The sequence below is a fragment of the Thunnus maccoyii genome, chromosome 15, assembly GCF_910596095.1.
Source record: "Thunnus maccoyii chromosome 15, fThuMac1.1, whole genome shotgun sequence".
In the NCBI taxonomy this organism is placed as follows: Eukaryota; Metazoa; Chordata; class Actinopteri; order Scombriformes; family Scombridae; genus Thunnus; species Thunnus maccoyii.
Genome location: NC_056547.1, coordinates 826,647 through 849,146, shown reverse-complemented (window position 1 = coordinate 849,146; position 22,500 = coordinate 826,647). Strand labels below are relative to the sequence as shown.

At 39.4% G+C, this 22,500-nt stretch overlaps 3 protein-coding genes and 1 long non-coding RNA gene across 6 annotated transcripts in view; 1 reads left to right on the top strand and 3 right to left on the bottom strand.

The window, feature by feature from the left end:
- The window catches only part of LOC121913190 (BCL2/adenovirus E1B 19 kDa protein-interacting protein 2-like), a 6,484-nt gene extending 5,705 nt beyond the window's left edge, over positions 1 to 779 (bottom strand). Inside the window, exons 1-3 of the mRNA XM_042435892.1 lie at positions 672 to 779; positions 294 to 386; positions 128 to 196 (exon numbers count right to left, since the gene is read on the bottom strand). Of these exons, the coding sequence (XP_042291826.1) occupies positions 128 to 196; positions 294 to 321 (97 nt within the window). The 5' untranslated portion in view covers positions 322 to 386; positions 672 to 779. The remainder of the gene's footprint in view (positions 1 to 127; positions 197 to 293; positions 387 to 671) is intronic.
- A 206-nt stretch (positions 780 to 985) lies between these two features.
- LOC121913264 lies at positions 986 to 2,769 on the bottom strand. Its single transcript, XR_006100272.1, has 3 exons — positions 2,559 to 2,769; positions 1,779 to 1,832; positions 986 to 1,096 (listed from the first exon to the last, which is right to left on the bottom strand). It is a non-coding gene; the product is annotated as an uncharacterized LOC121913264 (long non-coding RNA).
- Positions 2,770 to 8,445: 5,676 nt separating this feature from the next.
- On the bottom strand, positions 8,446 to 11,895 carry LOC121913185 (zinc finger protein 771-like). Its single transcript, XM_042435885.1, has 2 exons — positions 11,313 to 11,895; positions 8,446 to 9,673 (listed from the first exon to the last, which is right to left on the bottom strand). Exons 1-2 carry the CDS (start codon positions 11,593 to 11,595, stop codon positions 8,676 to 8,678), a joined length of 1,281 nt encoding a protein of 426 aa, XP_042291819.1. The 5' UTR covers positions 11,596 to 11,895; the 3' UTR covers positions 8,446 to 8,675.
- A 3,402-nt stretch (positions 11,896 to 15,297) lies between these two features.
- Positions 15,298 to 22,500, top strand: part of mindy1 (MINDY lysine 48 deubiquitinase 1) — a 20,003-nt gene continuing 12,800 nt past the window's right edge. The window contains exons 1-4 of one of the 3 annotated variants that reach the window (XM_042436022.1): positions 16,001 to 16,398; positions 19,523 to 19,701; positions 19,926 to 20,292; positions 21,665 to 21,919. In XM_042436022.1, the coding sequence (XP_042291956.1) occupies positions 19,950 to 20,292; positions 21,665 to 21,919 (598 nt within the window). In that variant the 5' untranslated portion in view covers positions 16,001 to 16,398; positions 19,523 to 19,701; positions 19,926 to 19,949. Of the gene's footprint in view, positions 15,477 to 15,660; positions 15,959 to 16,000; positions 16,399 to 19,522; positions 20,293 to 21,664; positions 21,920 to 22,500 lie in introns of those variants that run through there. The other 2 variants (XM_042436023.1, XM_042436024.1) reach the window with 2 other exon arrangements.

Genomic DNA, 22,500 nt, shown 5'->3' with positions numbered 1-22,500 from the left:
ACACGATGAAGACATGATGAAGACGTGATGAAGACATGATGAAGACATGATGAAGACATGATGAAGACATGATGAAGACAGACAGTTTAATCTGAAGAAGAGATGAAGATGAACGAGTCTTCCTCACCCGACTCGTCTCCGGCGGCGGTTTCCTTCTCGCCGTCTTCTTCTTCTTCTTCTTCTTCTTCTTCTTCATCTTCAGGACACAAAGAGACAAACATGAGCAGAGACGCCTGATCACCTGATCACCTGATCACCTGATCACCTGATCACCTGAGACACCTTTCTGTTACCTGCTGAGTCAGCATCTGTCGCTGTCATGGCAACGCAGCTTCCTTTGATTAGTTCATCTATTTCTTCCTCCTCCTCCTCCTCCTCCTCCTCCTCTGTGGAAGAACACACTCAGATGACTTTAAAGGATCCGTCTGGTGTTTTTTATTTTCTATATTGTATTTATATTTGAAATCTGAAAATCTTTAAAAACAGCAAACAAATACATAGTGTCATTTATAAGCATATAATATAGTTTATATACACGCTTATTTTTTAAAAGGCTCAGTTATTTCACACACAATTTTCACGCAGGATTCATTGACAAGAAAAATAAAGAAAATAACCAGAATGATCCGTATAAAATATAAAAACTATAGAAAACAGCTGATTAAAAACACCTGTTTGATCATCAGATGGAGTCACGACGACAGCTGCAGTAGGATCAGTAGTAGTACTAGTAGTACTAGTAGTAGTGTCCGTAGTAGGATCAGTAGTATCAGTGGTAGTATTTGTAGTACTAGTAGTAGTGTCAGTAGTATCAGTAGTAGTACTAGTAGTACTAGTAGTACTAGTAGTAGTGTCCGTAGTAGGATCAGTAGTATCAGTGGTAGTATTAGTAGTACTAGTAGTAGTGTCAGTAGTATCAGTAGTAGTACTAGTAGTACTAGTAGTTGTATCAGTAGTATCAGTAGTAGTATTAGTAGTACTAGTAGTAGTGTCCGTAGTAGGATCAGTAGTATCAGTAGTAGTACTAGTAGTACTAGTAGTTGTATCAGTAGTAGTACTAGTGATGTTGTCAGTATCTTTATCTTCCAGATGTGACCTGCACACACAAACACATGAAGAGTTTTAGACACAATAAACAACATTTCAGTTTATTGTTTTATGTAAATCTACTTAAAGGAACAGTTCAACATTTCAGAGAATATATTTATTTATTTATTTATTTGTTGTCTGTCTGAGAGCGAAACTTCAATGTTTCCCGCCTGCTTCCAGACTTCATGCTAAGCTACGCTAACTAGCATAGCTAACACGTAGCATAGCTAACACGTAGCAAAGCTAACACATAGCATAGTTAACACATAGCATAGTTAACACATAGCAAAGCTAACACATAGCATAGCTAACACATAGCATAGCTAACACGTAGCATAGCAGACACATTCAGAGCCACAGCTGATTTATTCTGGACATCAACTACAACTATTTTTCTGAAAATTGAAAGTTTTATTTTATTTCTTAATTTTTTTTAAAGCTTTTGACAAACTGGAGAAGAATTTATTTTGTTTGTTTGTTTTGCAAGATGTTTTAAATGATCCAGAGATTCAGAGTCTTGAGATGATTCCTCACAGCTGACGTCACCTTAAAGGACAAATTTACCATCAAACACTTTACATCAAACTCTTCCAAATATCTGAATGAAAAGTTACTTTTTACGTTTTTTAAGTAAAGTTTAAAAGCTCAAATAACAAAAAGCCAGAAACAGGAAGTGGATGAACTCTGACCTGGGAGCGTCTTCCTCTTGTTCTTCCTCTCTGGACTCCATGTTGTTCCTGCTGCTGGTGATGATGATGATGATGATGATGATGATAAAACATGATTAGTGTTTCATGTTTGGAAAACTTCCCGTTATTCTGACTTGGGAGCGTTTACTTATTATTCCAAAACCTTCCTGTCGCATCATTTAAATATTTCCCCCAAAAACCATCAGAAAACTGTACATGAAACACACAGCTGTCATGTTTAAATATATAAATATAATATTTCTGAACAGCAAACTCAACATGAAAAATATAAAATTGTAACATTTTAGAGACTTTGTGTTTTTTTTATAAATCCTGGTTGTCATGTTAAAACAGGAAAGAGACAAATACAAAGTTCTGTAGAAATAAACTATTATTAATATTAGTATTAAATACATATTTCACAATGAAGAAATGATAGATAAATCCAATATGGACGCCGGACGCTGCTGTGTTTCTGTTTACTACTAAACAACAAAAGCTTCACACTGATGAAGTCGCCTGTGTGTCTCTACAGGGAACATTTCTGTCCTGAAGAACCAAACCAGGAAAAACAAATATCATAAAGTGTGCCGACAGGGTGTCCGCATACTTCTGGCTACGCGACTTGACTTTGTCAGCCTCGTGTCAAACTAATCTTTATTTAAACAGCTCTTATCTCAAAGACACGGAGAAGGACAGAAAGGTTGAAGACAAACTGAGACTGTTTTCACACAAAGAAACAAAGTTTTTCAGAATAAAAAAGAAGAGTAAAAGACTCACAGCGGCTCCGCTGAACTCTGACGGGAAACTCGCTCTGCTGCAGCCAGGTGAGGTGAGACAGGTGAGACAGGTAAGACAGGTGAGACAGACGGGTGAGACGGCTTCAGGACAAACAGCCGGGATCACAGACTCACCTGGTGACATCATCACAGCGGCTTTATATGAGTTTATGAGCAGCGGACTCTGACACCTCGCCTGTGTGTGTGTGTGTGTGTGTGTGTGTGTGGGCCTGGCCCTGTTACCATGGCAACCATGACTGTACAAGCAAAGGTGCAGGGGTGGAAACTGCAGTGTGCATGCCCATACCTGCTGACTACACACACACACACACACACACACACACACACACAGAGGCTGAATTGCACAAATCGGTATGAAGGATTATTTTCTTGATGTGTGTGTGTGTGTGTGTGTGTGTGTGTTTTTGGGTGTGACGGGTTAAATCTCTGTTCATAAACTGATGCGTCGAGTTTATTTCTGACTCAACAGGTTTGTTTCACATGAAGAAACAAGTCAGTCTGAGAAAAACAACGATTCCAAACCAGCGAACGTCTGCTGTTACTAAAAATATATATCAAATATATACATCCACATATTCAGCCAGCTGTAACACCTCAACACCACATAAACTGGAACAAGCTAAAAATAATGAATAAACATTATCTAACAGTAAAAACCAAATTTGTTTTTTTCCTAGGATGGTGAAGTCATGACCTGCCCTACTCTGCCTCTGATTGGCTGGTGCTCGTTGCCTTCGTTGGTTGGTTGGTTAGGTTCCGGCATGAGGAGTGAGATTGGTCTGGGTGAGGGTAACAATATCAGGGTTAGCCAATCAGAGGCAAAGTAGGACAGGTCATGACTTCACCATCCTAGGAAAAAAAAAACTTAAACAGTGGCGATAGTTAGCTTAGCATCATGTAGCTAAAAGTAAAGTGTAAACAGGTTATTATTTAGTTTTTGTCCCTATTTGTCAACAATTATATTTTATTTTACAGCTGTTTTACTATGTTGTCTGTTATATTATAAGTTATAAACCACTTATTAACTCTTCATAGACTGATTATAAATAAAGTTATTTAAAGTGTTTCCAAGTTTGTTTTAAATAAAGATACGAACAAAATCTTGATACAGATCAATTCTTTTATTTTGAAAGTGTGACGAGAAACAGACGAATCATCTGTAAGGAGTCACTTTATAAACACACAGCTGGACTGATCGATCAATATGTTCACATATCAGATTATTGATCGGTATCAAACAGCTGGACTGATCAATCAACATGTTCACATATCAGGTTATTGATCAGTATCAAACAGCTGGACTGATCAATCAACATGTTCACATATCAGATTATTGATCAGTATCAGCTGATTGATCAGTCTGGTCCTGATATCTGCTGCACATCTGAACCAGCAGAGGGCGACACCAACCCATACACACATCATCACCTCAGAGTACTGTATGTGTACTTTATCTACTTTGTACTTTGAGTGTGCTTTATGTGTACTTTGTGTGTACATTGTGTACTTTGTGTGTACTTTGTGTGTACTTTATGTGTACTTTGTGTACTTTATGTGTACTTTGTGTACTTAATGTGTACTTTATCTACTTTGTGTACTTTGAGTGTACTTAATGTGTACTTTGTGTATTTTGTGTGTACTTTATCTACTTTGTGTGTACTTTATGTGTACTTTGTGTATTTTGTGTGTACTTTGTGTATTTTGTGTGTACTTAATCTACTTTGTGTACTTTGTGTGTACTTTGTGTACTTTGTGTGTACTTTGTGTGTACTTTGTGTACTTTGTGTGTACTTTATGTGTACTTTGTGTGTACTTTGTGTGTACTTCGTGTACTTTATATGTACTTTGTGTACTTTGTGTGTACTTTATCTACTTTGTGTACTTTGAGTGTGCTTTATGTGTACTTTGTGTACTTTATGTGTACTTTGTGTACTTAATGTGTACTTAATCTACTTTGTGTACTTTGAGTGTACTTTGTGTATTTTGTGTGTACTTAATCTACTTTGTGTACTTTGTGTGTACTTTGTGTGTACTTGTGTGTACTTTGTGTGTACTTTGTGTGGACTTTATGTGTACTTTGTGTGTACTTGTGTGTACTTTGTGTGTACTTATTTGTACTTTGTGTACTTTATGTGTACTTTGTGTGTACTTTGTGTGTACTTTATGTGTACTTGTGTGTACTTTGTGTGTACTTTGTGTGGACTTTGTGTATTTTGTGTGTATTTTATCTACTTTATGTGTACTTTGTGTACTTTATGTGTACTTTGTGTATTTTGTGTGTACTTTATCTACTTTGTGTACTTTGTGTGTACTTCATGTGTACTTGTGTGTACTTTGTGTGTACTTTATGTACTTTGTGTACTTTGTGTGTACTTCATGTGTACTTTGTGTGTACTTTATGTACTTTATGTACTTTGTGTGTGCTTTATGTGTACTTTGTGTATTTTGTGTGTACTTCATGTGTACTTTGTGTGTACATTGTGTACTTTGTGTGTACTTTGTGTATTTTGTGTGTACTTCATGTGTACTTTGTGTGTACTTTATGTGTACTTTGTGTGTACTTTATGTGTACTTTGTGTACTTTATGTGTACTTTGTGTACTTAATGTGTACTTTATCTACTTTGTGTACTTTGAGTGTACTTAATGTGTACTTTGTGTATTTTGTGTGTACTTTGTGTATTTTGTGCGTACTTAATCTACTTTGTGTACTTTGTGTGTACTTTGTGTACTTTGTGTGTACTTTATGTGTACTTTGTGTGTACTTTGTGTGTACTTTGTGTGTACTTTGTGTACTTTATATGTACTTTGTGTACTTTGTGTGTACTTTATCTACTTTGTGTACTTTGAGTGTGCTTTATGTGTACTTTGTGTTCTTTATGTGTACTTTGTGTACTTAATGTGTTCTTAATCTACTTTGTGTACTTTGAGTGTACTTTGTGTATTTTGTGTGTACTTAATCTACTTTGAGTACTTTGTGTGTACTTTGTGTGTACTTGTGTGTACTTTGTGTGTACTTTATGTGTACTTTATGTGTACTTTGTGTGTACTTTGTGTACTTTGTGTGTACTTTGTGTGTACTTTGTGTGTACTTCGTGTACTTTATATGTACTTTGTGTACTTTGTGTGTACTTTATCTACTTTGTGTACTTTGAGTGTGCTTTATGTGTACTTTGTGTACTTTATGTGTACTTTGTGTACTTAATGTGTTCTTAATCTACTTTGTGTACTTTGAGTGTACTTTGTGTATTTTGTGTGTACTTAATATACTTTGTGTACTTTGTGTATTTTGTGTGTACTTTATCTACTTTGTGTACTTTGTGTGTACTTCATGTGTACTTGTGTGTACTTTGTGTGTACTTTGTGTGTACTTTATGTACTTTGTGTACTTTGTATGTACTTTATGTGTACTTTGTGTATTTTGTGTGTACTTTGTGTACTTTGTGTATTTTGTGTGTACTTTATCTACTTTGTGTGTACTTTATGTGTACTTTGTGTATTTTGTGTGTACTTTGTGTGTACTTTATCTACTTTGTGTGTACTTTATGTGTACTTTGTGTGTACTGTATGTGTACTTCGTGTACTTTATGTGTACTTTGTGTATTTTGTGTGTACTTTATCTACTTTGTGTACTTTGTGTGTACTTCATGTGTACTTGTGTGTACTTTGTCTGTACTTTGTGTGTACTTTATGTACTTTGTGTACTTTGAGTGTACTTTATGTGTACTTTGTGTATTTTGTGTGTATTTTATCTACTTTGTGTGTACTTTGTGTGCTTTATGTGTACTTTGTGTACTTTATGTGTACTTCGTGTATTTTGTGTGTACTTTATCTACTTTGTGTACTTTGTGTGTACTTTGTGTGTACTTTATGTGTACTTTGTCTGTACTTTATGTGTACTTTGTGTGTACTTTGTGTGTACTTTATGTATACTTTGTGTACTTTATATGTACTTTGTGTACTTTGTGTACTTTGTGTGTACTTTGTGTGGACTTTATGTGTACTTTGTGTATTTTGTGTGTACTTTATCTACTTGTGTACTTTATGTGTACTTTGTGTGTACTTTGTGTGTACTTTATGTGTACTTTGTGTACTTTGTGTGTACTTTATGTGTACTTTGTGTGTACTTTGTGTGTACTTTATGTGTACTTTGTGTGTACTTTATGTGTACTTTGTGTGTACTTTATATGTACTTTATGTGTACTTTGTGTGTACTTTGTGTACTTTGTGTGTACTTTGTGTGCTTTATGTGTACTTTGTGTACTTAATGTGTACTTTGTGTACTTTGTGTGTACTTTGTGTGGACTTTATGTGTACTTTGTGTATTTTGTGTGTACTTTATGTGTACTTTATGTGTACTTTGTGTGTACTTTGTGTACTTTATGTGTACTTTGTGTGTACATTGTGTGTACTTTATGTGTACTTTGTGTGTACTTTATGTGTACTTTATGTACTTTATGTGTACTTTGTGTGTACTTTGTGTGTACTTTATGTGTACTTTGTGTGTACTTTGTGTGTACTTTATGTGTACTTTGTGTGTACTTTATGTGTACTTTGTGTGTACTTTGTGTGTACTTTATGTGTACTTTGTGTGTACTTTATGTGTACTTTGTGTGTACTTTGTGTGTACTTTATGTGTACTTTATGTGTACTTTGTGTATTTTGTGTGAACTTTATGTGTACTTTATGTGTACTTTATGTGTACTTTGTGTGTACTTTATGTGTACTTTGTGTGTACTTTATGTGTACTTTGTGTGTACTTTGTGTACTTTGTGTGTACTTTGTGTGGAGAATATAAATATAATTATTAATTATTCTTAGAAAATGTTCAGAAACTGATTAAACAAACTGTTTTTATTATTGATTAATCAATGAATGGTTTTGTCTATAAATGGTTTTTCAGGGTCAAAGGTGACGCAGATATTCAGTTTACTGTCAATCAACAGAAAATTCATCTGCAAACATTCCAATAACTGATCATTATTTAGGTCTCTGATGACATCACATGAAGTCGTCTCCTCGAGCTCTGACAGCAACTAACATTGATCCTCGTTATTGATTAATCAGCCCATTATTCTCTTAATTAATCAATTTATCATTTTGTCTGTAAAATGTCAAAAATGGTGAAAAATTCCCATCAAAGGAAAGTTAAAGCAGTTAAAGGAGACGAATCTTCACATGTGAGAAGCTGAAACCTGCAAATATTTGCTCATAAAACGACTAAATCAATTATTCAATTATCATAGTTGCAGATTAATTATTTTTTATGTCATCTTTTGGTATATCAGATCAATAATTTAAACTGATCAGCTTCATAGTTTTCAACCAGAAACTTCAGATTTGGATGAAACAGTCCAGAATAATCTTAAACAGAATGAATTAAAGGTCGAGTTCACAGTTTTTAAAGTGTCTTAAACCAACAGTCAGTGTGTTTCTTGCTGTAATCATTCCTCCTGTTCATACTGACCATCAGAAGATCCCTTCATAATGACCTTACAATGGAAGTGATGGAGGACAAAATCCACAGTCTGAAGCTAATATGAAGCTTCAGCGTCCAAACGAGTCAAATCAAGTAGATATCTTTCAACGTTACAGTCTTTTTAGTGCCAAAGTCCCTCTTTTTGTTACTATACTTCCACCTGCAGCTCAACAGGGAAACACTGTCCGAGGAAACACAAAGAGGGAATTTGATGCTAAAAAGACTGTAAATGTGTCAGATATCCACTTGATATGACTAACTCAGACTGCTGAAGCTGAATAGAAGCTTCACACAGACTTTTAAATGACTGTGTGGACACACTGTGGATTTTATCCTCCATCACTTCCATTGAAAGCACATTTGAAGGATCTTTTAATATCCAGAATGAACAGGAGGAATGATTACAGACACCTGACTGCTGGTTTAACACACTGGGAACACTGGGAACACTGGGAACTCGTTCACTGAGCAGCTGAATCTTGTGGATCAATGAAAGTATCAGCTCAGATCATCTCTTCATCTTCATCTTCTAGACGTTGTTACTGACTAAGATGATTGATGTCCAATAAGAGTCCAGTTCTGTTTTCACACATCAAATCCAAACAGAGCAGCTCGTCCAATCAGAGGGCTTCCTGTTCCTCTGAGTGGGTGTGGCTGTGAGTGTTGAGCGCCGCCCTCCACCTGAACCTCAGGTGACACTGGGAGCACTGGTACGGTTTCTCTCCGGTGTGGATCCTCATGTGCTCCTTCATCTTGTCTTTGCGTCCGAAACGTTTGCCGCAGTCGGGGCAGCGGTGCGGCTGCTCGCCGCTGTGCGTCTGCATGTGTCTCTGCAGGTGATTGGCCGACACCACGCCCAGGCCGCAGAGCGTGCAGGTGTAGCGTTTACTGTCTCCGGTGTGAGTCCGCAGGTGCAGCCGCAGGCGGCTGCGCTCTCTGTAGCTGCGGCCGCAGTCCCTGCAGCTGAACGGCCGCTCCCCGCTGTGCGCCCTCATGTGGCTGCTCAGGTACTCCTTCCTGCGGTAGCACTTCCCGCACTCCACGCACTGGTGCCGCCGCTCACCCGTGTGGGTCAGCAGGTGGCGCTTCAGGTGGCTCTTGGCGAAGAAGCGCAGGCTGCAGAGGTGACAGTTAAAGGGCCTCTCGCCGCTGTGCGTCCTCATGTGCTCCACCAGCGCCTGCCTCTGCAGGAAACACTTCCCGCACTCGTGGCAGCAGAAGCGCCGCTCGCCGCCGTGCGTCCTGCGGTGCGCCGACAGCAGCGCTTTACTCTTGAAGCGTTTGTCGCAGTCGGGACACTCGAACGGTTTCTCGCCTGTGTGGTTCCTCTGGTGGATCCTCAGACGACACGGCCGGTCGAAGCTTTTCAAACACACCTCGCACTCATAAACCTTCTTCACTCTGCCGCCCGCCGGAGCTCTCAGCTCGCCACCTGGGCTTCCTCCTGTCACCCCACTGCTCCTAACCGCTCTGTCCAGACAAGGACTGAAGGCTGGATCCTGCTGAGAGTCTTCATCACCGTCCTCCTCATCCTCTACTTTAACCTCCTCCACCTCGAAGACTGGCCGCTCAGAGGCGTCGCCCCCAGGGGATTCTGGGTAACTGGTCATCTGCACCTCTGAGAGGAAAAAACAGAAAAATATCAGAATCCATTTCAACTATAACATGTTCAGTGGTGACATTGTTTTGCAAAGAACTCCCAAATATCTGGAAGGACTGAATATACAACAACATATAAAGAACTGGCAGAAGAAGAAGAAGCCATGCAGCTGATCTGTGGTCATGAATACATCCATGATGGTTAATCCAAGCAGGAAGTGCTTTACACCTGCAGTCTCTCTAACGGCCAGCAGGGGGCGAATGTATGGAAGTCTATGAGAAAATGAGTCCACTGCTCACTGGATTTATGTTTCCTGATGAGTTTATGATCTCAATCGCTAGTTTCAAGTCTTCGTCAATACATCATGATGTTCATTTTGTAAATTATGGTTCCATTTAGAGTAAAATAGACGATAAAGCAGCGTCTGCTTTAGGGCGTAGCTACCTTGTGATTGACAAGTCGCTACCATGGCGACAACGTTGACTACATAATGTAACCATGACGTAACCCCAGATTCACAGACTATAGGTGTAGCCGTCGCTATTTCGTTAATTGTAACATTTTTGGTCCTAAAAAAGTTTTGTTCAGCGATGTGTTGAACTAAAAGACCCTCTATGTTCAGTAAATGTAAATGTTCAGTTTTTCCAATAAATACATTTTGTTTTAATGGTTTTAAGCCTGTTTTTCGGAAGCCAAAATTAGCATTAGCATTATCACAGTTAACCATAGACTGCAAATGCACCATGCTAACTCTTATTCAACGAACTCTTATTCTTCTTTAAACGCAGTACGAGCTGTTACAGTTTTAATTTCTTTTTGTTTTTGAGTATTGGATTGAATAAATGTTCAGTTTGAACTCTTTGCTAAAGGTAGTAAAGCAGCGTTTCTCACCTGAACATTTACATTTATAGATATGGAATAAAAGATTTATCATGTACACAAAAATGTTCAGTTTTTCCAATAAATACGTTTTGTTTTAATGGTTTTAAGCCTGTTTTTCAGTAGCGAAAATTAGCATTAGCTTTATCACAGTTAACCATAGATGGCAAATGCACCGTGCTAACCAAGCTAGCAGCTAGCGCTACGGTCAGCTCCACCTCACATCCAAATATGGTCACTTCTGGCTCCAAAAATCAAAGATGGCGACAATCAAATCCAAGCTGGCGATGGACAAATCGCCAAACTCGAGGCTTCAAAATGGCAGTCCTCAAACCAGCGGGAGGCGTCATGGTGACTACATCCATATTTATTTACAGTCTAAGGGTAACTCTAGATTTGCAAAACTCTCGCGAGATTTGCACGTGTTGTTTCTTCATTGTGCACTTTGTACAATCTAATGATGTTTTATGACGTGATATGCCTGAAATATTGTTATTAGTGGTTCATGTAAAACTACAGCTCCCATGATGCTTTGTGTTGGGAGGATCATGGGAGTTGTGGTTATTTCCTGCTGACAGAGAGTAATATCTGTTTTATTTACTAATAAAATAATGATGTTTTCACATTTTGCTGTCCTGAACAGAAGTTTAGAACAGATGATCTCAGATTATGGAGAGAAAACTTGAGAAAAACTTTCTGGATGTCTGCGGGCCGATGCTAGCTATCGTTAGCATGTCTGATGTCTCCGGTGCTTCCGGTCCGGTGTGTCGGGACTGACCTGCTCTGAGCAGCTTGACTTCGGGCTTCAGCACGGCATCGAGCAGCCTCCTCTGGCGGCAGATCTCCCGCTCTGACCGCTCCACTCTGTCTTCGTACTCCGCCACGGTTTCCTCCAACAGACCGACGATCTCCTCCGCAGCCGCCGTTAGCCGCTCGGTGAGCAGCGCTCTCAGCGGGATTTCTGCCGTTTCTTCTCCTTTTTCCACCTGCAGCAGAAAGTCTTCAGCGGCAGCGCTGATCCGCTCATGTACCGACACCCGCAGCAGCTGCACGGCGCACATTTTCTCCTTTTCTGCGCACTTTCAGCCTTCCAGCGGACAGATAACCGGGAGGCGGTGAACAACAGTAAACGTTCCGCGTCGACGACTGTTCGCTTCCTGCAGAGCGAAGCGGAGGAAGCGAACAGCGAACTCTTATTCTACTTTAAACTCAGTACGAGCTGTTACAGTTTTAATTTCTTTATGTTTTTGAGAGTATTGGATTGAATAAATATTCAGTTAGTTACTAAAGGTAGTAAAGCAGCGTTTCTCATCTGAACATTTACATTTATAGATATGGAATAAAAGATTTATCATGTACACAACCATGTTTTTCTGTGTATTATTTTCCAGGAGACCAAACAACACATTTAGGCAGGTTTTAATGATGAAAAATAATTTTAGTAGGTTTGGCAGGTTTTTGCCAGAAAATCTTCACAGATGTAAAATACCAAAATAAAAGCACAACAGTTTCTGGACATTGATAACAGAAACTAACATTCACATCGATGTCTCTCTTAAATCTTTATTAACAGCTTTTATCCATATAGAATTTATGAATAAGTGTAAAATAAATTTCCTTAACCTTATCGGTGATTAAGTATTGATTAGGTAGAAGCCTTCTTCTATACCATCATCCACAGATTGATTCCAATATGAAATCACATAATGTAATAATATCTCTCCTGTTGATCTGTTGTTAGTGTATGTTGGAGATAATTGTTGGACTCCAGATCTTATATTCTGACAGAAACTCCTCATGATTAAAGACCAACGTGATATCACTGTGAAACCAATAATCATAAAGAGAGATGTGTGTTTATAACATATAAAATAGTTATGAGGTGAAAAAATAGATATTTCTAACAGAGATTTTATTAATATCACAGTTAAAAACAAGAAAAAAGTTGAATCCACCCAGTTTAGATCATATTTGGAGATGTATAATATTCCAGATGGACGGAAGGTTTCAGCCAATTATCTGAAATGTGTTATTTAATGTATAGAAATCCAAAACTGAAGCTCATCATTTATATTAGAATTCATCCTCACGTGATGTTTCCTGTTTTAACACATCAAACTGATCAAACTGATCAAACTGATCAAACTGATCTCTTTTAGTAGTTTCCTGTTGCAGATCCCTCGAGAGTCATTGGTTTAATTTTCTTTGTATAACATAGTTTTTTGTATAACAGGATTAAAATTGAAGGAAATTCTCCTCCGTTGATTCTTTGTGATTATTATTCACTTCCCTCTTTATTGGAATATTATAAAGGGCAGATTTACTCCTTAAAGGCCGTAAATTCACACTCATTTATATTGTATATTATATTTATAAGTACAGAGCAGAAGAAAACTCCCTGATGACTTCAATAGTGACAGAAATCTGAGAGTCATTGTGTAAGAATAGTGAGGTGTCATCTGCCAGCTGGGTTATGATTTATTATCTATTAATAAGAGCAAAACCTGTCACAGCTCTAGATTTAATAACAGGAAGTAATGACTATCATTTATTTATTAATTATTTATTACTGGACAGAGAAAGATTTACAACATTCTAACCAGGAAGTCAATGTTGGTACTTAATGTATCCTGATTATATGTCATATAAATCATAATCACGTGTTTAAATGGGTTTTATGGATCAGCTGGATTTCAGATAAGTTTCTATCTGCTGAAGCTTCACACAAAAAGTAACCAGACGAGTCTGACTGTGTTTCAACGTCTGAACTACTGAAGAGTTATGACTGATAATATCTGAGAACAGACATGTTTTAAATATAGACATGAAAACATTTGGTTGTCATGGACAGATATGAACTGATAATACAGTTCATAAAGTTTTACCAGCAATAACATTCAAGACAATTAGGAAAAACATTCACATCCTTCACTGCAGTAAAAGTACCAATACAGACATGTTCAAATACTCCATTACAAGTAAAAGTCCTGTGTGAAGAATCCTCCTACAGTAAAAGTACATAAGTATTATGAGCTTGATGTAGTTAAAGTATTGCAGTAAAAGTACATAAGTATTATGAGCTTGATGTAGTTAAAGTATTGTAGTAAAAGTACATAAGTATTATGAGCTTGATGTAGTTAAAGTATTGCAGTAAAAGTACATAAGTATTATGAGCTTGATGTAGTTAAAGTATTGCAGTAAAAGTACATAAGTATTATGAGCTTGATGTAGTTAAAGTATTGCAGTAAAAGTACATAAGTATTATGAGCTTGATGTAGTTAAAGTATTGCAGTAAAAGTACATCAGTATTATGAGCTTGATGTAGTTAAAGTATTGCAGTAAAAGTACATAAGTATTATGAGCTTGATGTAGTTAAAGTATTGCAGTAAAAGTACTTAAGTATTATGAGCTTGATGTAGTTAAAGTATTGCAGTAAAAGTACATGAGTATTATGAGTTTGATGTAGTTAAAGTATTGCAGTAAAAGTACATGAGTATTATGAGCTTGATGTAGTTAAAGTATTGCAGTAAAAGTACATAAGTATTATGAGCTTGATGTAGTTAAAGTATTGCAGTAAAAGTACATAAGTATTATGAGCTTGATGTAGTTAAAGTATTGCAGTAAAAGTACATAAGTATTATGAGCTTGATGTAGTTAAAGTATTGCAGTAAAAGTACATAAGTATTATGAGCTTGATGTAGTTAAAGTATTGCAGTAAAAGTACATAAGTATTATGAGCTTGATGTAGTTAAAGTATTGCAGTAAAAGTACATAAGTATTATGAGCTTGATGTAGTTAAAGTATTGCAGTAAAAGTAGTGGTTTGGTCCCTCTGACTGATATATTATTATATATGACATCATTAGATTATTAATAGTGAAGCATCAGTGTTAGAGCAGCATGTTACTGTTGTAGCTGCTGGAGGTGGAGCTAGTTTACACTACTTTATATACAGTTAGCTAGTTTAGTCCAGTGGTTCCCAACCTAGGGGTCGGGCCCCTCCAAAGGGTCAGCAGATAAATCTGAGGGGTGGTGAGATGATTAATGGGAGAGGAAAGAAGAAAAAACAAAGTTCTGATACACAAATCTGTTTTCAGTTTTTGGACTTTTTCTCTAATCTTTGATTTTTGCTGAAATATTGGATCATTTGAACATTTATTGAAATGAAAGCATGTGAGAAGTTTAGAGGGAAAAATCACTATTTGGTGGAGCTGTTAACAACTCATAGACATGTGAAATGTGACCCCGACTACACACTGCTTTTTGTAAGACGTCAAAAGACAAAAAGGTTGGAAACCACTGGTTTCATCTTTAACAATGTGTTGTATTTTAAAAGCTTGTTATATTATCCATTGTGTCAAATCTTCATCTGAAAAGTAACTAAAGCTGTCAAATAAATGTAGTGGAGTAGAAAGTACAATATTTCCCTCTGAAATGTAGAAAGTAGCATCACGTGGAAATACTCAAGTAAAGTACAAGTACTCAAAAATGTACTTAAGTAAATATACGTAGTTACTTTCCACCAGTATGATAAAAATAGAACCAGCTGTAAATCTGTTCATGTGGCCTTTTTTCCTCATAAGACAAAATCAAAATTTATTTTATTGACAACAAAACCTCAGTCTGTGTAAGTCTGTGTATTATCTGGTGTATTATAAATGATCTGTTCCTCTAAACTGTTTCATCTCACAGAACATCGATGCGGTGTTTTAACACACCCTGTGTCCCGGGTGAGCGGGGCCTACCGCAAACTGCGTCCATCTCGGTTCATCTCATCCCCAACCACAGTCTAAACATCAGAAAATTACAGTTACTGTAATAAACTGATTTAACCTGAGAGCTGGTTTCGTATCGATAAGCTTCTGAGAGCACCGCCCATCTAAGTCACCGTGTAACTCAAATCTAACACACCGGACTGTGTCGAAGATACAGAGAGTGAAAAGGTAAAAGTCTCGACCAACTCATTAAAACTACATTTATGACCTGATTTGGCTTTTTGATGTTCTGCGACATAAAGTATGTTAATGTTATAAACCAATGAGGCGGGATTAGCGGGTAAAAACGGCAAATAAACACTCGAGTGTAACTTTAAAGTGAAGTAAAGGTGCCGCACCTGACACAACCGTCCTCAGTGTGCATGTTGTCCTGATTATTAACGTCTGCTCGAATAAACTGCAGCTTTCATTACGATGTTTTTAACAGTTATGTTCCGTATTTATATTTAACCCACGAAACAAACAAAAACCTTGTTGACATTAAGACCAAAAGGGCTACAGAGTCAAACTACGAACCGACTGAGCGTTATAAAAAGTTGATATTTATTTTAAATGTTTGCTGCTTTGATATCACTTCTTCGCCGAAAGTATCAGCGTCTCCCACCGTGGCCGGAGGGTGAAGAATAAAGCTCCAGGCTGAGTGATATTCTGTTGGTTATTAAATTAATGCTAAATTTAAGTATTTTCAAATGCAGTCTGACGTCGTCGTCACTGAACAGCGCGAGGCTCGGCTAGCTGTATGCTAGCTAACTTTCTGCCGTTCTGCCAAGCAGAATAGGGACAAAACTCGCAGTGACGACCGTGTCAACTGTAGTTTACTGTGTCATCTGTTGTTATTATATGTATTTAATGCACCGTAAGTGTACAAAGAGGCTTTGTTTTATCATTGATGTTTTATTTCTTAAAAAAATGTCCAAGCTAGGAGGCTAACGGCTAAAGCAGGCGTTTAAAGTTGACCGGATGTGACGTAAGCTATGTGGTGTTTTGCTGTGGGCGTGGCCTGTGTGTGCGCCTGATGTAAACAGCTAGCATGTCCGCTGACGAGCCAGAGTCCGCGCAGATAACTCACCCGGAGCCGGTGTACGTGTCGGTAAGCAGCATTTCATCTAACCGATTGTTTGTGATATGAAGGCGGAGATCAGCGCCGTATCCCGGGCAGCAGCTCCGCAGCGGTTCCTCTCTGTGTGGAACAACAGCTAAGTTGGCTAAGTTAGCTAGCAGAGCTAGCGTCAGTTGTACAGAAAGCTGCTTACAGCTGAGGTGGAAAGTAACTAAGTACATTTACTCAAGTACTGCATTTAAGTATAATTTTGAGGTATTTGTACGTTACTTGAGTATTTCCATGTGATGCTACTTTCTACATTTCAGAGGGAAATATTGTACTTTCTACTCCACTACATTTATTTGACAGTTTTAGTTACTTTTCAGATGCAGATTTGACACAATGGATAATATAACAAGCTTTTAAAATACAACACATTGTTAAAGATGAAACCAGTGGTTTCCAACCTTTTTGTCTTTTGACGTCTTACAAAAAGCAGTGTGTAGTCGGGGTCACATTTCACATGTCTATGAGTTGTTAACAGCTCCACCAAATAGTGATTTTTCCCTCTAAACTTCTCACATGCTTTCATTTCAATAAATGTTCAAATGATCCAATATTTCAGCAAAAATCAAAGATTAGAGAAAAAGTCCAAAAACTGAAAACAGATTTGTGTATCAGAACTTTGTTTTTTCTTCTTTCCTCTCCCATTAATCATCTCACCACCCCTCAGATTTATCTGCTGACCCTTTGGAGGGGCCCGACCCCTAGGTTGGGAACCACTGGACTAAACTAGCTAACTGTATATAAAGTAGTGTAAACTAGCTCCACCTCCAGCAGCTACAACAGTAACATGCTGCTCTAACACTGATGCTTCACTATTAATAATCTAATGATGTCATATATAATAATATATCAGTCAGAGGGACCAAACCACTACTTTTACTGCAATACTTTAACTACATCAAGCTCATAATACTTATGTACTTTTACTGCAATACTTTAACTACATCAAGCTCATAATACTTATGTACTTTTACTGCAATACTTTAACTACATCAAGCTCATAATACTTATGTACTTTTACTGCAATACTTTAACTACATCAAGCTCATAATACTTATGTACTTTTACTGCAATACTTTAACTACATCAAGCTCATAATACTTATGTACTTTTACTGTAGGAGGATTCTTCACACAGGACTTTTACTTGTAATGGAGTATTTGAACATGTCTGTATTGGTACTTTTACTGCAGTGAAGGATGTGAGTAGATGTGAGTAGGTGGGTGTAGATGTGAGTAGATGGGTGTAGATGTGAGTAGATGGGTGTAGATGTGAGTAGATATGAGTAGGTGGGTGTAGATGGGTGTAGATGGGTGTTGATGGGAAATGCTGTCAGCAGTGAGTACAGTCAAAGTCACACTGTCGAGTTTTCACTGTGAACCATCTTTGAACAGAGTGTCGCTGTGTGTTTGTGAGCAGACTGAGGAGTATTATGGGAACTTGAGCCTTTGTTTGTGTAGCTGATGACTGTCCCGAGTGACTGTTTACCAGCACACACTGCTCCTCCTCAGCCTCACAGTCTGACACACTGACATTTGCACGTTCGCTGCTCCTTGTATTCTTATGTGAACAGCTAAAGATAAACGTGTATCCAGTCAGGTGGGACAAGGTCACCTGACAGCAGGAGCACCTGATGTACACGATACTGAAGCTTACACTTACAACAGAGCGATAGCTGAACTTCACCTTCTGTTTACAGCGTAAATAAGACTCATAATATTAGAGATAATATCAGGATCTCCAGTTCAAATGCTAAAGTCAAAGTTTATCTGAAGCTAATATGAAGCTTCAGCGTCCAAATGAGTCAAATCAAGTAGATATCTTTCAACGTTACAGTCTTTTTAGTGCCAAAGTTCCTCTTTTTGTTACTATACTTCCACCTGCAGCTCAACAGGGAAACACTGTCCGAGGAAACACAAAGAGGGAATTTGATGCTAAAAAGACTGTAAATGTGTCAGATATCCACTTGATATGACTAACTCAGACTGATGAAGCTGAATAGAAGCTTCACACACACTTTAAATGAGTGTTATTGTTGTTAGCGGATCAGAAGAAGAAGCTAGCAGAGTTAGCATGTCTGTAGTAGATGGCTGCTAGCGTCAGTCTGCGGGTAAATGCTTCAGTGTTTCAGCCTGTAGCAGCTTCCAGTTGACTGATGTTCGGAGCTGCTGCTCGTTTATAAGATGTTTGTCAAACTGGAACAATATCAACCGTCACAGTTCAACTGGCTTCTAAACTAAGCTAAGCTAACGAGCTAATGAGGGAGAGGAGACAGTTTCTGTCTTGACTGATAAGGAATAAATGACTGTGTGGACACACTTTTGGCCTCCATCACTTCCATTAAAACACATTTGAAGGATCTTTTAATATCCAGTATGAACAGGAGGAATGATTACAGACACCTGACTGCTGCTTTAACTGGGAACACTGGGAACACTGTGCTTTAATACAACAAACAGAGAGAAACCAGAGCGAGTGTAGACGAGTCTTTTTGTGGCTTTTAAGAACTTAAAGTGTGATTCATTTTTGAGGAATATGTTGATTGTTCAGGACGTGTTTATTCTAGTTTAGTACAAAGACTGGAAGCAGGTGGAAACAGCTGATCCTTTCCAACAGCTGCAGCTGATTAACATGTCGGCTCCGCCCTGCAGTCAGCGACGACTCAGCGCGTTTAACATCCTTTAACATCTCTGGATGTGTTATGTATGAAATGTTGCAGAGCAGAACTGATTAATTTTTATTTGATGCTTTAATTTCACAACCTGAAACAGACTTCCTGTGTGTTTATTTCATCCGTCTGTTATTTTGTACAGGAGGAGTCAGAAGAACCAGTTCAAGACACTGAAGACACCAAAACTATCAAATAACACGACAAACATAAATATGTTTCATATTTTAGATCCTCGACGCTGTTTGATGACAGATGAGGTCAGCTGGAAACATTGATGAGCTTTAATTAATGATCATTATTGGAAACGTGATCAGTATCAGCTGACGTCATCGTTACTCATCAGATGAATCTGAACAGCTGATGGGAGTAAATGTGATAATTGATCAGGAAACAGTTCAGTCTGGTCCTGATGGTTCCTCCTCTGTGTGTCCTCAGGTCTGACGGGACGTCTGTGGACGACGTAGCCGACCAATCACAGCGGAGAGCCGAGCCGAAGCTTCACCTGCTGACCACTTCCTGTCAGCGGCCGCGGAGAGGACCGCCGTCGTTTTTTAATCTATATTGAACTCATGACGAGGGACTGGAGACTGTGTGTCATGTTCACTGGCAGATAGGTGCGTTTGTTTTTGGGACCCTCAGCAGGCGACAGATAAGACAGACGGGAGGTCATCGGGGTTCCTGTCGGCCATGTTCCTCCACGCCGCCATCTTTAATCAATGTCCTGAAATCTGAGACTGAAGTAAAGCGAGCGAGGCTACGTTTGATGAAGGGCTCCGCTGCCTGCTTGATTTTTTTCTACACGTGTTGTTTGTGTAAATAAAGTTTTCTCTTTTTGAAGCCGCCGCCAGTCGATCAGCTGATCATGGCCGAGTCCAGCTCGGAGCCGACGGCAGCGGATCTGCTGATCCGACGCAACGAAGAGCAGCCGTCTCTCCCCGCGGAGAGCATCTCCAAAGAACTCATGGTAACCATGACGACGGAGGGGTCAGAGGTGAGAACCGAAGTCCCGAGCAGCAACGGCACCGCCGACAGTCCTCTGCCCGCCATCGTCCTGAAGGAAGAGGCTCCGCCCACGCCGCCAGAGTCATCACCCCCGTCATCCGAAAACGGAACTATGATGGCAGCCACCACAGAAGAAGAGTCTCTGTCCACTCTGCTCAGACACATCAGGTCTGAAGGAGGCGTGGAGCGAGGAGGAGAGCCAGGTGAGAGGTCACAGCAGGTCACATGTTTACCGCCACAAAGACTTAAAGAGGACGTTTCCTGTTATTTATTTCCTGTTGTGATGTCGGATGCAGAGATGCTGCCTGCAAGTCAGAACTCAGGGCTTCAAACTGCTCTGACCTTGTTTTTTTCTACCTTGCTGAAGAGCTGCCATCTGTTGTGTAGCCTTGGTTGCTAAGGTGGTTGCTAAGGTGGTTGCTAAGGTGTTTCCATGTGTTGTTCAGCTCCAACATGTACGGATGGATGTGAGAAGTTGACATTTGGAGTAAAGAAGGAGAAGAAGAAGTGAAATCCTGCTACTATAGTTTGTTTACGTAGCCTCCGGAGCCGGAGGAAGCTTCCTGAAGCTGACCAATCAGAACAGAGTGGGCTCATCAGGAGGCGGGCCTTAAAGAGACAGGAGCTAAAACGGCCTGTTTCAGACAGAGGCTGAACTGAGGGGCTGCATAAAGGACCAGTAGAAGATCAATAAGCAGTTTTTATTCCAGTAGAGCCCCAGAATATAAAATATGCAGGATACTTACCCTTTAACAGCCTGTAACTGAACCTGTAGGTGTTGTCCTGGGTTCTACTTTTATTTCTACTGTCTAAACCTCAGGAGGCGGGACTAAATCAAGTCCCAGGTAGCTTGTGATTGGTCAAGCAGATGCTCACTTCTTCTCACTTGTGTTTTCACATCAGCCAGGACTTTATACATCTATATTATAATGTAATGATGTACATCCTTCAGGACAGAACCGACATTATAGCTCATTATAAACCATTGATGAACTGTTTATATGCTGATTATTAATGATAAATATGGAAACACCACAACATGTATATGACTCACTTTTAATTCACTTTATTTATTGACAACGACAGTTAATCAACAGTAGATCTGTAATTCTGTCGTCTCAGGCCAGATGGAATAAAATGATAATATTCATGGTATAAACATTAATCACAGACTAATAACCTCTGCACCCTGACGGTGAGTAAAGTCACTGCGTTTCTGATCTCTAACTGAACCTTCAGTTCGTCTGTTTTCAGTCGTCGGAGGTTTTTCAGTAAAGTTGAGCTGCAGCTGCTTCACATTCAGGAAGTGGAAACTCTGCAGCTTTGTGTGAGCAGAGAAACAAGCAGCCAGTCAGGAGCCGCCTTCAATCAGCCATTGTTGTTGTTGTTGGATGGTAGTTGGATGTGATTGGCTGCCGGCCAGCGAGGACAAAGTTTGAGAACAAACAGAAACTAAAACGTCTGATTTTGAACTAAAGAGCTTTATAAGTATGTTTTAACAGCGCTGGTTACGGACTCGCCTGGTTCTCCTGGTGTTTGGTGTGAATTCTGTGGTCTCTTGTGTGTCTCTTGCAGGTCTGGATGTGGACCTGGAGGAAAGCTCCTCCGTGGCGACGGCGGGCGGCTCGGACGACCAGCGCGAGTCCACCGACTCGGCGTCCTTCTCCATCCCCAGCCTGGAGCTGTCAGACGGGGTCACGGCCACAGGAAACTCCCTGGACGTGGAGGACGGCCTGTCCTCGTCCTACTCGGCTCTGGGTGTGGAGGGCTGCTCTCCGTCCACCGAGGTCCCCAGTCTGAAGGAGGACGAGGCGCTGCTGGAAGCTGCTGGTGAGACTCCGCTGATGCTTCACAGTCTGTCAGAGCTGAAACTATAATCAGCAACTATTCTGATAATCAATTAATTGTCATTTTTCAAGCAAAAATAGTGAAAAATGCAACTTCTTCTCAGGTTCCAGCTGCTCAGACAGAAAGATGTTTCTTCTTTTAGTTGTATCTGATAATAAACTGAAGGTCCTGGTGCTCTGTGAAGCTGTGATCAGCTATTTTTTCCCTATTTCCTGACATTTCTTTAAACAAATGATTAACTGATTAATTGAAAACATCTGCAGGTGAATCAATAATGAAAATAATCTTTAGTTGTCGTACATCCAGCAGCAACACACGCGGCTGAAGATGAACGTTGATGTTGCTGCTGGAACAACTTTGGTTGTGTCGACGTAGCTCGGTGCTCCGGTCGGATCCACACGGAGAGCCGAGGCTAACGTTAGCTGGGAGGCTAGCGAAGGCTAGCTGGTTGTGCTTCCCTCCGGTCATGCTGTGGCTAACGCTCCGCTAGCCTCCCAGCTAACGTTAGCCTCGGTTTGTTATTCAGGTTAAAGTGGGAAGAAGCAGCTGAGTGAAGTGCAGCC